At 47.7% G+C, this 14137-nt stretch overlaps 1 protein-coding gene across 1 annotated transcript in view; it reads right to left on the bottom strand.

The window, feature by feature from the left end:
- Positions 1–7914: 7914 nt before the first annotated feature.
- The window catches only part of LOC107308383 (PHD finger protein 7-like), an 11411-nt gene continuing 5188 nt past the window's right edge, over positions 7915–14137 (bottom strand). The window contains exons 5-8 of the mRNA XM_015852251.2: positions 9583–9689; positions 9244–9357; positions 8974–9092; positions 7915–8816 (exon numbers count right to left, since the gene is read on the bottom strand). Coding sequence (XP_015707737.2) covers positions 7915–8816; positions 8974–9092; positions 9244–9357; positions 9583–9689 — 1242 coding nt within the window. The remainder of the gene's footprint in view (positions 8817–8973; positions 9093–9243; positions 9358–9582; positions 9690–14137) is intronic.

Below are 14137 nucleotides of genomic sequence, written 5' to 3'. Positions count from 1 at the left end.
GAAAGTAGAAAATATTTTTCACATAATTTAATTCCATCACTCTCCATCATTTATTTTACACAGAATTCTAGTGCTTTTTCTCTTTTCTTTCAAAATCATGCTAATTGATGACAGTATGTAAGATAGGAAGAGCCCGAACCAACACCCACCAGTATGACAATCTGTGGTGCTATACACAGGACAGTCCCACTAAAGCCACAGACATCATAACAAAGCTTAATGTCTTACAATGGTATTAGAATCATATAATCATAAAATCACCAAGGTTGGAAAAGACCTAAAAGACCATCCAGTCCAACCGTTCACCTATTACCAATAGCTCCCACTAAACCATGTCCCTCAACACAACATCCAATTGTTCCTTGAACACCCCCAGGGTCGGTGACTCCACCACCTCCCTGGTGGTGCACTATTAACACATAAATAGTTGTTAGTTCTTCTAAACAGTGCATCCTGTTCTACAGTGATGGTGTCCAGCTCTTCTTTGTATGTGCATGACATTTCATTGTCTATACCTCTGTCAGCTTGTCAATCTTCTGTGCTCTTCTGTCTCTGCCCTCCTAACATTTTTAAACCCATCAGTCAACTACAACAGTCTCACAAGGACAACAAACTTAAACAGGCAGGGAGATAAATCCTGGAGCTGGTTTGAATACAGTAGGCCTCCTTAGAGATTACTGTAATTCCCATTTCCTTCTGATGAATGAATGGCTACAGACTCACTCCCACTTATGACTCTGAAAGCTCACACAGGTGCTCAACCTCCAGCACAATTTCACATCATGTTCATGGAAAACCATTTAGGTTAAATCTAAGTATATTGCCTAAAATCTGTGAGTAATCTGAACAAGGAACTTGGACTTAATCAAATTGCATGTCTCCTGCTCCTTAGGGCAAAATTACATCTGATGATCCAGTGGTAAAGGCATGATGTTGCATCTGGGATAAATAAACTCCCGAGACATTGTTATTACCAGAAGTTTCTAATGAGATGGCAGATGATGAATCACAAAGGGCCATGGTCAAAGACTTTAAATTCCCCATGACCAATTTTATAATTGTTTGGTTGTTGTTAACTGCATGGCCATCACAAATACTCAGTGGATGAAAATACTCAGTGAAAGCAAAGACTAACGCTCCATAGTACTAACTTAGTGTATTCAGGAACTACTTGGAAAGAAATGGTGCCTCGTTAAAGCACTGACCGAGTTCACAATGGTAGTTTTTCATAATTATGACGGAACTGGATAATGGTCAGTCCAATATTGGTTACTGGTTAACTAAAATTTATACAAGTGTGAGACAGTTAGGGTTACTCAAGAGAAATCATCAGAGAAGTATCATGAAAATTAGCTTGTAAAAGCAAAAAGCAAGTAAACAGTAAAGTGACTGCAACAAAAACTGCTGGGAAAAAAAAAAAAATCAGAGCCCCCCCCAAGACACTCAGTAATCAAATGTCACATCTTTCAGAGGGCTAAAGCACTGGCACAGCTGCCCAGAGAAGCTGTGGATGCCCCATCCTTGGAGGTGTTCAAGACCAGGCTTGATGGCGTCCTGGGCAGTCTGACCTTGTGGTTGGCAGCCCACAGCAGGAGAGCTGGAACTAGATGATCTTGGAGATCCCTTCCTACCCAAACCAGTCTATGATTCTGAAATCTGTTATTAAACCCTCAGCAGGTTGCAAGCCAGTATTGGGCAGGACAAAGTCTGGAGCTCATGTTTATTTCCATGGAAAACTTAGTTAAAGCTCTCTCACTGAACACCTTCTTGATCTAAAAGTGCTACTGATGTATTAACTGGAATTTACAACAGTTTTGGAGGGTGGATAGTGATGGGACAAGGGGGAATGGTCTGAAACTGAGACAGGAGGTTTAGGTTAGAGATTAGGAGGAAGCTTTTCACACAGAGGGTGGTGATGCACTGGAACAGGCTGCCCAAGGAGGCTGTGGATGCCCCATCCTTTCAGTGACTATGATGTCTCAGTTCACCTTATGGCTGCACCCATTCCCAGCACACATTTGAAAGCCATGTGGCTGTCATAGTTTCACTGCAAGACTTTACACTGCTCTCTTCTTCAACACAAATTCCCTTGCCACTCCAGATTTTTATTGTGTGTATTCTCTGCAGTGAGGCAGGAACCAGTATGAATAAATAAATATGTCATAAAAATCACTGGGATTTTTATAACCACTTCTCCTACTCATTCTCATTCTACTTTGTTTCTGTCTTTCAGAGCACCATCCCACTCACCTGTCCAGCCTGGTCTCCACTGCCCAATGTACCACACTTCCAGATGAGTGTGATCTTTTACATCTGGCTGTAGCAATCGCCCACATCCCCAGGCACACAGACAGGGTTTAACTGAATAATGACAGCCATTATTAGTACATAACTTTCTTCCATGTATTCTTCAAAGGCAACACAAATATATGACCCTGCAGGCTTAAAATTATTGTATCCCTGCTTCATTGAAAGGATTTAATCATGGCTAATTCAATTCAGTGTCACTTTAAGGAAGAGCATAAAAAAAGTTTCACTTTATAACAAAACAGAAATACACTCTATAAATGCAACTCAAAGGAACAACTTGCACCAATATATCAGATACTAAATTTAATTAAAAATTTCACTTGAAAAAGCTTTAATTGTACAATCTTAAGGCCTAAACCAAGACTTCAGCTTTGACAGTGGTGAGCATTTAGTTAGGGTATCCTGAGATGTTTCAGGTCAGGGTGTGCAGGGTGGGCAGAAAGTACACCCATTCCTAGGGTTCAAAGAGGGAAAGCCCAGGTGTCTCCAGATTCCCACTAGAGATGCACCCAATGCAAGGAATTCGTGCCTTCCCAGATACTGACCTTCATAGGTATCCAAAGGATCCCCAAAAGCTGCCTCCCTGGCTGTGATTAATCTCTGATTTCACACAGGTTTCCACTTCATTTTAGGAAATGGGGCTGTAATTGCAATACAGCAGAGTCAAGGGCCGCCACATCATAAATAGAGTCCCCATCTTTTTGTCTTTTTAGCTGCATTGAGGATGAAGAGAAAAGCTCAACTCAACCAGAAAAATTAACAGTGAGTAGCAGAGGAAAAGAACAGAAAAAAAGTGGTATTTATGGATCTCTCCATGGAATTGTTTTGTGTCAATGAAGGAATTGAATTTTCAGTACAGTTGGCCACAGACTTTGACTATTTTCTATGGCTACATAACATTTGCCACAGAAATTAAACTGAAGCAATGGGACAAAATTTCCACCCACATTTGTAGCAAAATAAATACAAGGCAATGTTTTTGACAACTAACTCTTTCTTGGCATGTATTTATCTGTCTCTTCCCAGGTACTTCACATCCACATCCAGGTTTCTTAGTGGTATGGAAAACAAGCCCTGGAGCTACTTCTTTTTCTAAAAGATTTCCTCTTTCTGGGATGACTCCAATAATCATCCACTGCTTAGGAAAATCGATTGGTAGAATCCTCCCTCTACGTAATCACAGACTAATGAGAAAGATGCTGAAAGGTGCTAAGGTAGGTCAGTTGCGAACATTTGATCAAGAAAAGGATTAATGTGGCACTGAGGGATGTGTTGAGTGGGTATGGTGAGGGGTTGATGTTTGGACGTGATTGTCTTGGCAGTCTTTTCCAACCTTTAAGATCCTATGATTGCATTAAATAGCAGAATGAGAATATGGTACAAAACTTTATTCCTTTCAGTTGTTTTAGAGCTTACCTCCCCTTGGCTTTAAAGTCCCCAGAAACTCAGATGATCTGCCCTACAGAGGGGGCCTTGATGGCCAGGCTGAGTGCACTGACACCTACTCATTCAGCTTTCACACACACGTGAAAGTGGGTCCAAACAACAAAGAAATCGTTTCCATTTTCTACAGTTGTGGAGAAGCTTAAGGAGAGGGATGAGGTCCTTAGGCAGACAAGGAGGACAGATTCTTCCTGCTGCCTTCCCACACCAGGCTGGAGAGCTCATGGCAAACTACTCTGTTGGGAAGGGTCTGCACCCTGCAGAGGAAGCGCCTTCCCACAGCCAGACCTGAGAGCACACACCCCAGCCCTAACCAGCTTGTCGGATGTCACAGCAACTACTGGCTGTACACCGTGGAAAAAGCAGCAATTTGCACGTAGGTCACACTTGAAAATCTTCTGAAAGTTCCCAGAGCAGAAGGTGTTTTTAGAGTGATAAGCACTAATGAGTCATTCCTTTTCATTTGAATGGAGGTGCTATTTCTGTGTCTGCCTTCTAATTATTAATTTAAAAGGAGAGAAAAAAAGTGGGAACAAATTACTTAAACACAGAAAAAGACATTAGCAACTGGACATAAAGCCAAGCTGAAAAAAGCCTGAACAGTTAAATAGCTGAATTCGTCCAAATATGTCAAGTGAAAATAGAATGTGCCTTCATTCTGAATGCAATTTTCTAATGAGAAAAAAGTTATTAAAACTGTAATATCTCATATGTTTTGTATCAAAATAATCTTCCATATTACTTGGATCTTTTCAGCTTCGGCGCTTTTGTTTGCTCAGTTCTGTTCTTATTTCTCTGCATTTTGGTGGGTTGTTGGCCAGTGCAGCTGGATCACAGAGAGGCAGAGAAAAGGAAGATTTGCAATATACTCGATCTTGCTATAATGCAGGACTTTATTGAATATTATGAGGTGAAATAAAATAGCTTTACGCGATGAAATGAATCTGCTGTCATAGAAGGTGTACAAAATGAACTTTTATTTTTGAAGTACTTTCATGTCTGAGTTCTCAGTTTCATAACTCACATTGCTTTAAAAAAAAAAAAAAAAAAAAGTGGAGAAGCTTCTATTTTATACGTGCTCATTGTAGAAAACTAACTGGTTTGACTGGCATTATTTACCTGCAGCTATGTACCACACAACAACTCAGGCTGCAGAAACCCAGTGCGTAAGAGAACCGTAGAATTATGGAATCATTACATTTGGAAAAGATCTCTAAGATCATCCAGTCCAACTGCTGACCCATCCCCACCATGCCCACTAAGCCTGCAGGGACACTGATTTCCTCCTCCTCCCTGGGCAGCCCATTCCACGCCCTCACCACTCTTTAAGAGAAGAAATTTGTCCTAATATCCCACCTGGAACTCATGTTGTGAAACTTGAGGCCAATACCTCTTCTCCTATCAGTAGAAGAAGGGTCTGACACACAGCCAAGCAAAAATGTAGTTATGCACAACAGGCATTGAGCCACTGCCACACTTATCTGTGCCACCTTAGGGACTAGGAAGGGCTTCCTTTGTCTACATTTAAATGCAACTGCTGAACATCTACAACACCTACAAAAGGATGTTACCCTCCACATACATTCCCATTGCAGAATATCCGTCCAAAGGCCTACCTAAGTGAGCCCCGCATATGATGGAAGCCAACAGCAACACTCATGCAGCTCCATCAGCCTCTGGTGCAGGCACTTCCTGGTCCAGTGTCAGTGTCTGTCAGTAGAAGAGCCTTCACACATTCCTCTTCTCTGAGTGTCTCCAAGTCCTTTTTGAATGCATGCAAAATTTTACTGTCTTTTTTCAAACTCTGAAGCTCCACAATTAATTGTGTGCAGACATTCTGCTTTCTGCTCATTCTGAACTTCCTGATTTTATTTCCTAGGTCTTAATTTGGAAGATACATGACATCTGTTCCTGTTCACCCCTTCCATGCCACTAACTCCCCGTTATATTCCCCACTCTGTAAGAGAGGCAATTTATTTGAGTCTTAATCTACTTATGTACTCCCACAAGGAAGCCATTCCATACTTTGCCTCATTGGACCTTCTTTCTTTTCATATTATTTCTCTGTGGCCTGTATCATCCTCTGGCTCCAAAGTGTCAAACCAGCTGCATTCCATATTTGAGCAGGATGCAAACTTAATCCTCTTAAGCTCATGGTGAGACTCCTTCGTACTATTCTATTCAGCCTATAGCTCATAGGCCAGCAAGGTTCAGGACTATAGGACAACAGTTTACCCATAAGTGGTAGAAGGTAAGTCGGGTGAATGCTGAGCTTATTAGACTGCCTGGCTTCCTGTTCCTCCTGGGGGTCTGTTGGGCCCTGAGAAAATATGGGGTAACATTATTGTTTTCTTGTTTGTTTGATTTTGTTTTGTTCTGTTTCTTTACCTCTTTCCCTGTTTTATCTGACGTGTTGTATACAGACAGCCATGAATTTCTTAAGGTTGGATAAGGGTGGTGAAGTCCCTATCCCTGGTGGTGTTCAAGGACTGTGGAGGTGTGGTGCTGCAGGGCATGGTTAGTGGGCATGGCGGAGATGGGCTGGTGGTTAAACTACATGATTTCAGTGGTCTTTTCCAGCCTTAATCATTCTATGATCCTTTGATTCCCAGTCGCTCCAGAACTGAAGTCCCATCACCCATCCAAAATCCCACAGTACCCTCAGTGGTCCCCATGCCGTGTTATGGACACACCCTATGAAGGTGACTTTTGATTACTACAATTTGGAAATATTCAGTATAACTGCACTTTTATCTTCTATTTTACTGCTCAGCGCTGTGTGTCTGCACAGCATCAGACACAGAACTCAGTGTCGGCGGAGTCTCACCGCCACGCCGCACCGCCGGTGCTTTGACGCCCCCTGCCGGCTATACGGCGCTGCGCTGTCTGTAGCCCACGGGTCGGAGGGGCTGCCGGGAAGATGGTTTTGTAGTGATGTTACTGTTGATATTTTATTCATGCTGGATTCCTATCTATTGCCTTGCCTCTTTAGTCACGGGGCTGTGCTGGACTGGCGTGTAAACAGTTAACACTTTTTTTCTATCGCTTTGAGAGCAGAGCTGTAATGACAGCATTTGTGTGTGTATGCATCTAGCACATACTGCTAGGTTTGGCAGTAAAAAGAGGTGGGCAGTGGGCAGCTGGAGGATTTCAGGTTCCTGTTGGCACTGCTGACATAAGGTCTTGCCATCCGACAATAAGAGAAATTCCAGAGGGCCCATGTTTAAAGAGCAGCTGGTGACAGAAGGTAGGGAGATACTGCAGTGAAGTGAGTCGGTGCTGTTTCCCTGTCCTCTTTCAACAGAGGTGTCTGATTGTGTGTCTTTTACCTATTGATACGTGCTCAGGGAAGTGCTGAGATCCAGCTCAGTGTGCTGTAGCTCAGCAGAGGACCCCTTGCAGTCACTGCAGTCATGCTGGGTGTGAACGCCATCCAAGAGCTGGGTGTGGAGGTGAGCAAGGTGGCTCAGTATGCGCTAGGCCAGGCTGGATGTAGTGCAGCCAGTTGTGCAAAATAAGCCTGATATGGCAATCAAGCTGAATACATATGCCAAGAGCCAGTGTTAATTGTAAGCCTGTGGTTGGATCTTCACTGGCCAGTTCTCCTGGAAGTGCTTGTGTGAAGATATCTGCCCTGCTCCTTATGCTATGTCATTTTTTATCCTCAGTGCTCTAACAGTGTACCTGGAGTATTCATCTCCCAGTTTAGAGAGTAGACACAACACAGCTATTTTGGGTTAATTTTTTTTAAATTTTTTTAAAATTTGTTGTTGTTTTCTGATTTTTGTTGTTGATATTCCAAATCATTATTGTTGTTTTCTGATTTTTGTTGTTGATATTCCACATCATTATTGTTGTTTTCTGATTTTGTTGTTGATATTCCAATTAAACAGTTAATGTTCTGGTTCTCTGGACTGCTTTTCCTGGTGTCCACGAGGCCCTTGCCTCTTTAGTCACGGGGTCGGCTGGACTGACCCGTAAACCGTTACCACTTTTTTTCCTAAGATCTTCTTTTTTTTCTTTTTGATCGTTTTTCCCAGGCCTGCTGCCTCCTGTCACGGACACAGGTGTAGAGAGAACTCCGTGACAAGTCCATTGGGATGGCTGCTGAGGACAGGAGCCGGCACGTGGCTGTGGTACGTGGCCGCTCCTGCAGTGTCTTCAGGGCTGGTTCCGGGAGTGGCGTCGTGCCCGAGATGGTCGCCGCTGTCTGGGGCTGCCGCTGTGGCTTCCTCCAGCCTCACTTTGGGAATTGGAAGCCCGACGATCCAGTGGGGAACGGCTTCGTTCCTGGGGCTGCCCTCGCTGCAGGAGACTGGAACGCCGTCTTTGGGAAGCCCTGGAATCCCTGGAGGCCCTCCGTGTCTCCTGTGTGGCAGAGCTCTGGGTGCTGCTCTCAGCACCTGGGGTTGGACTAACTCTGCTGCCACGGCGTCCTTGGGACTGGCTTGAGGAATTTGAAGCCAGACTTTGTACGGAGGACTGGCTTTGCCTGCGGCTTGTGGTGCTCTGCCTTCTACTGTTTCCAGCCCTTGGGGAGTTCCTTGCTGACCTCTGGCTGGCAGAGCTGCGCTTGCTGTTCTCAGCACCTGAGTCTGCAGAACATCTGCTGCCACGAGATCTTCTGCGTGGACTCGAGGAATTTGAGGCACGACGCTCTAGCGGAGAGCGGCTTCTTGTCCGGCCTGTGCCCTGCTGCCTGGACTGCCGTCTGCACTCAGCCGCTGGGGAGCTGCTGGAGTGCCCCACTTCCTGCTCGCTGGTGGATCCGTGGGTGCTGCTCTCAGCGTCTGGAGCAGGAGTATGGCTGCTCCCTTGGTGTTCTTCGTAATGCCATTCTTGGTGCTGGCTGGATATGCTCACGCGCTTTTTCTTTTGTCCTGTCCTGGGCTGGCTGGACAGGCTGCTGCGCTTAGCCAGCTGCGGACTCTGAGTTGACTCCAATGCTGCCTGGCTGGTGGACTCAGATTCCTGGTTGTCAGGAGCTGGGGAGCTATCTGATGGCCCCTCCTCCTCCTGGCTGGCAGTGCTGGGACCAGCAGGCTGTGACTCGGCACTGGAGGCTGTAAGGAGAGGCAGGAAGGTGAACAGGATGTCCCCATGGTGGGAGAGGTTCCCATCCCTCCTAGGGCAGAGGAACTCTGGCAAAGCCGCACTGAGGACCCACTGCCAGGCCTTGCCTGGCCCCAAGACAGCAGTACACGGCTGTTTGCCTCTTACCTGCGTCCGCGGCAGCACAGATGTCACACTCCCAGCTGATTGTGCTGTCGCTCAAGGAGGCACACTTTCTGTGGGTGCCTTGCACAGCACAGGAGGTGCAAAGGAGCAGCTCCCAGGGCCTGGGAGTAAAAGAAAAAAGATGGTGCTGAAGCAGTAAGGACAAAATGAGGCGAGCCAGGGAGTGCCGGGTACAGCTCATGGGCTTAGTCCTTGCTACCCCCAGCCTGTGGTGAGGCTGAGATCCCACACAGGGCTGCTGAGGTAACTCACCCCTCTTCCTCTGCTTGCTTCCTGCCCTCTGTGTGTTGACATTCATCCACATCGCAGCAGCTGTGAGGCGCGTGCAGCACTTCATAGCTCTCCTTGTCCTCCCATGTTGGTCTTCTGCCAGAGAAGAGAGGGAAAGTGGTGAGTCCTCTGTGCCCCATGCATAGGGCAGATCACAGGCATACCTGCTTTACTACCACAAGCCCATTCCCAGATTCTCCATGAAGCTGAGGACAACACTTATGGCACAGCAAAGGGCCATCTGGGCCTGCTGGGGGCAATCGCATGGCAGGCACAGCACTCGTGCTTCAGTATCTAGAGAGCTGGGTTGAAGGCACCAACCTGGCTGGGATTTGGATCCCAAGGCGGTGCATTTCCGTCCGGAATCGCACCCTGTCTCTGCAAACGGGACATCGGAAGCGCAGAATTCCAGCGCTTATGGCATATCCCTGCAGCAGTAACACAAAGAGCCAGAGTGTGAGCGGGGTCTGGTGCCGCTGAGCACCTGCTGTGAGTGCAGAGCAAGGGGAGGGCTCCTACCTGGATGCAGCTCCGGTGGAACCAGGCCTGAATGCACACCGGGCACACCATGGTGTGGTAGGACTTTTGGTCCCCCACGGGCTCCAGGCAGATGACACAGTGTGTGTCTGGCCCTGGAGCTGCCTCCACAATCTGCTGATAGCGGTGCTCACAGCAGAAGGATCTGGGGGAAGATAGAGAGGATGGGTAAGCTGAGAAGTGCTGAGAGGAACACACAAAGGAGTTGGCTGCGTGCTTTGGCTCTGGAAAGCAGCCCTGCACGTTCCTCCCTTGCTTGGCTGCTGCTGACAGCCCTTACCTGTGGTTCCCAAAGAACTGTGTGACACATTCTCCATTCGTAGCACAGGGCAGATGAAAGCTGTGTTCACAGTCTGTCTCTGCGCAGTAGATGGAGGCCCCCTTCTCTCCACAAATGAAGCAGTGCTGGAAAGAGCAACAGCAGCACTCATTAGCACCAGGCTTAGGGCTCTGAGGCCAAAGCGGTGCCTCTGGGCAGGGCACAGAATGCAGGCACTGCTGGGTCATGCTCTGCAGACCCGCCTGGCACACCAGTTTAATCTGCTGGAGCAGAACACTGTCCTGGTGCTACATGGAAAGACTGCCATTGCTTCCTCAGGGTGCAGGCATAGCTTGTGCTGACACAAGCATCCCCATTCCTACAGATCCTCACCTTCTGCTCTGCCTCCTCGATTGTGCGTCTAATGGCATCGAGGGGGAACTTCAGAACTGCCCTCTGATTGAGAGTGAGCAGATAAAGGCCGTCGGCAAAAAACTGTAGAAGAGAAAAGAGAGGGATCTCATGAGAACAAGAAGAAAAAGTGGGAGCATCCCAGGCTGGAAGATGGAAGGACCCCCGAGGGAACTCACCAAGCAAAACTTGTGGACGCGAAGTCCGCTGTCGCCCAGTAAGGGCCCGCAGATGTCCTCATGAACACCTGCTCGGCGGCACAGCATGCAAACTGGAGAGGAGAGAGCAAACAGAAGCAACAGTGAGTGCCAAGTGCCCCTGAGGACTGTTGCTTGGGGCCTGCACCGTGTCTGCCATGCTGGATGAGGGGCAGGGCTGGAAGATGCGAGGGGGAAAGGGCCGTGGTAGGTCGAGCAGTCGCGGCAGGCACACACAGGCCAACCTGGCTGAGGAGCAGAGGGGCCATGCCCAGCCGAGCCTGGGGAGCCCCAGCCTGCCCCTGCAGGGAGCTGCATGCAGAGATACTTCACTCTCACCTTCCTCCTCCAAGTGGGAGGTCTTCTCCTTCTTTTTCGACATGGCACACGTCAACTAGGAGTGTTTGGAATCCCTGCACAGTCAGCGCTGGGCTTTCTCCTGCACACTCTCCTCTGTCAACTCTGAGGAAAAAGGAGGACAAGAGTGAGTTAGCAGCTCAGGCCCCCCAGGCCTGGGGACCCGTCCTCACTGAGCAGCCTCGGGCAGCCCCTCACTCCCTGTCCTCTCTCCTCACCTCACCAAGTCAAACTGAGCCAAGGCCTGAGCCTGGCCTGGCCTAAACTGGTCCTGGCACCATAGGTCACAATGGCTGCTCCGTGACACCCTTTGTGATGCAGTCACTACCACACAGAGGGGTGGGGCCATGGGCCCTCAATGCCCATACAAGATGGCGGCTGTTTTAGGCCATGCAGTGAGGTGCCTGCTGCTGGCCATGGTGTGGGGAGGAAGGTTTGCCTCCTTCGACCTGCTGGCAACACTCCCCTTGCCAGAGGCAGGAACAGAGCTGGCTTTGGCCAGGACTGCAGCCCTGCAGCCTCACTCGGGCACCACTGCTCTTCCACCTTAAGGCTATTTCCAGCTTCTCCATGAAGCTGAGGCCAACGCTCACAGGTCAATAAAGGGCTAGGCCTGCTGTGGGCAGGCACAGCACTTGTGTCCTCCTGTCTAGAGGGCTGGGTAGAGCCCACCAATTTGATTTAAGGGATTCTGCAGGTATTTTTGGCCAGAAGAGGAAGGCCGTGTTGTGTGTACCCCTTCTGCTCAAGGAGAAGGGAGAAATGGCAACAAGAGGCGTGGAGAAGGCTGAGGCACTCAACAAGTTCTTTGCTTCAGTCTTCCCTGGCAGTCAGACTGCCCACGTCTCTCATGTCCCTGAATCTGTAGGCAGAGTTGGAGGAACAGAATGCCTCCCACAGTGAACAAAGAGCAAGTTGAAGAGCACCTGAGGAGGCTGGATGTGTACAAAGGCCGTATTACCCAGGGCAGCAATTCCACTCTGGCTCACTGTCTCTGTTGGTAAACAGCACGGGGTCTGGATGTCAGGGCTCCTGGCATCTCTGCCTCAAATGATTTGTCATAATCGCATTTAAAGTTTGGAGCTGTTGTTGGTGGCTTATCTTGAAAATGTGCAATAAACATTTATCATTTTAGATGAACTTGATGGTCCCTGAAGTTGCTTTGATTCTAAGAATAGAAATAAAGTGATCTTGTAATATTTCATTTCCAAAATTAGGTCTCTTCTATACTTAAAACATAGAAATGATCTACAATTCTCTTTTCCCATGTGCAAATAATTCCTCAAGAGGAGGGAATTAGAGAGTATCGTATGTGAATAAGCAATTCTTCTAACAGCGAGAGAAGAGTAGGGAATTGAATGAAGACCATTGCCTATATGAACCTTTTTTTGGATGCAGTACAGACATCCGCATGTTCTGGAGGAAATTCAACTTTTGTGCCTAAAATGGCATTTATAGTTGGTATTTAGTAAAATGGTTGCAGTAATTTAAATCAAAAGGTGAAAGCATAAGCCATGATTTGCAGTGTGAGTATAAGCCTGGGTGTCACACAAGCCTTCCACTTCTTTTATCTTTCTGTTGTTTTATACCTTGATTTAGGCTTCCATTCTACTGCAACAGCTGTATCTCTTTTGGGCATTACTTCTGTATCTGCACGATGGAGCAAGATAGCCAATAGTCTCTTAAGTAGAAACCCAATTATTATATTAATTCTCTTTAATTCTTTTTAAACTAAATGGCCTTTACTACATAAACATGATGGCAATGAGTGCACCCTCGGCACATTTGCAGATGACACTGAACTGAGCGGTGCAGTCGATGCTTTGTAGGGAAGGGAACAAAGAAATCCAGAAGGACCTGGACAGCCTGCAGACGTGGCCCCGTGTGAAACTAATGAGGTTCAACAACAGCAAGTGCAGGACATTGCACTTTGGGCCAGGGTAAACCCAGGTGTTTCTACAGACTGCTCAAAGAACCACCTGAGAGCAGCCCTTGAGAGAAGGCCTTGGGGGTGCTGGTGGGTGAGACGCTGGACATGAGCCAGCAGTGTGTGCTGGCAGCCTGGAAGGCCAACTGTGTTCTGGGCTGCATTGGAAAAAGTTGTGGCCAGCAGGGACAGGGAGGTGATTGTCCCCATCTACTCAGCTTTTGTGAGGCCCCAAACAAAAGTACTGCATCCAGGCTTGGGAGCCCCAGTACAGGAAGGATGTGGAGCTCCTGGAGCAGGTCCAAAGGAGGGCCACTAAGGTGATCAGAGGGCTGGAGCACCTCTCCTGTGAGGAAAGGTTGAGAGAACTGGGCTTGTTTAGCTTGGAGAAGAGAAGACTATGGGAGACCTCATTGCGGCCTTCCAGAACTTGAAGGGAGCGTATAAACAGGAGGGGGAATGGCACTTTACGAGGGTGGATAGAGATAGGACAAGGGGATTGGTCTTAAACTGAGACAGGGGAGGTTTAGCTTAGATATTAGGAGGATGGTTTGCATCAAAAACAGCACTGCCAGCAGGAACAGGGAAGTGATTGTCCCCCTGTACTCAGCACTGGTGAGACCGCACCTCAATTACTGTGTCCAGTTTGGGCCTCTCACTGCAAGAAAGACATTGAGGCCCTGGAGTGTGTTCCAAAAACTGCAACAAAACTGGTGAGGGGTCTGGAGCACAGGCCTTATGAAGAGCGGCTGAAGGAGCTGGGAATGTTCAGTCTGTAGAAGAGGAGGCTCAGGGGAGACCTTATTGCTCTCTATAACTACCTGAAGGGAGGTTGTATTGAGCTGGAGTCCAGCCTCTTCTCTTGTGTAACAGTGAAAGGACTAGAGGGAATGGCTTCAAGCTGCACTGGGGGACGCTCAGGCTGGACATTTGGAAATACTACTCTGACTGTGTTGTCAGGCAGTGCAATGGGCTGCCCAGGGAGGTGGTGGAGGCACCAGGCCTGGAGGTGTTCAAGGAACGTTTAGATGTTGTGTAGAGGGACATGTTCTAGTGAGGACTATTGGTGATAGGTGGGTGGATGGACTGGGTGATCTTGTGGGTGTTTTCTAACCTTGGTGATTCTGTGATTCTATGAAGTTTTTCACACTGAGGGTGGTGACGCACTGGAACAGGTTGCCAAAGGAG

Source organism: Coturnix japonica, chromosome 1 (genome assembly GCF_001577835.2).
Source record: "Coturnix japonica isolate 7356 chromosome 1, Coturnix japonica 2.1, whole genome shotgun sequence".
Lineage (NCBI taxonomy): Eukaryota > Metazoa > Chordata > Aves > Galliformes > Phasianidae > Coturnix > Coturnix japonica.
This window is presented reverse-complemented; position numbering and strand designations above follow the sequence as displayed.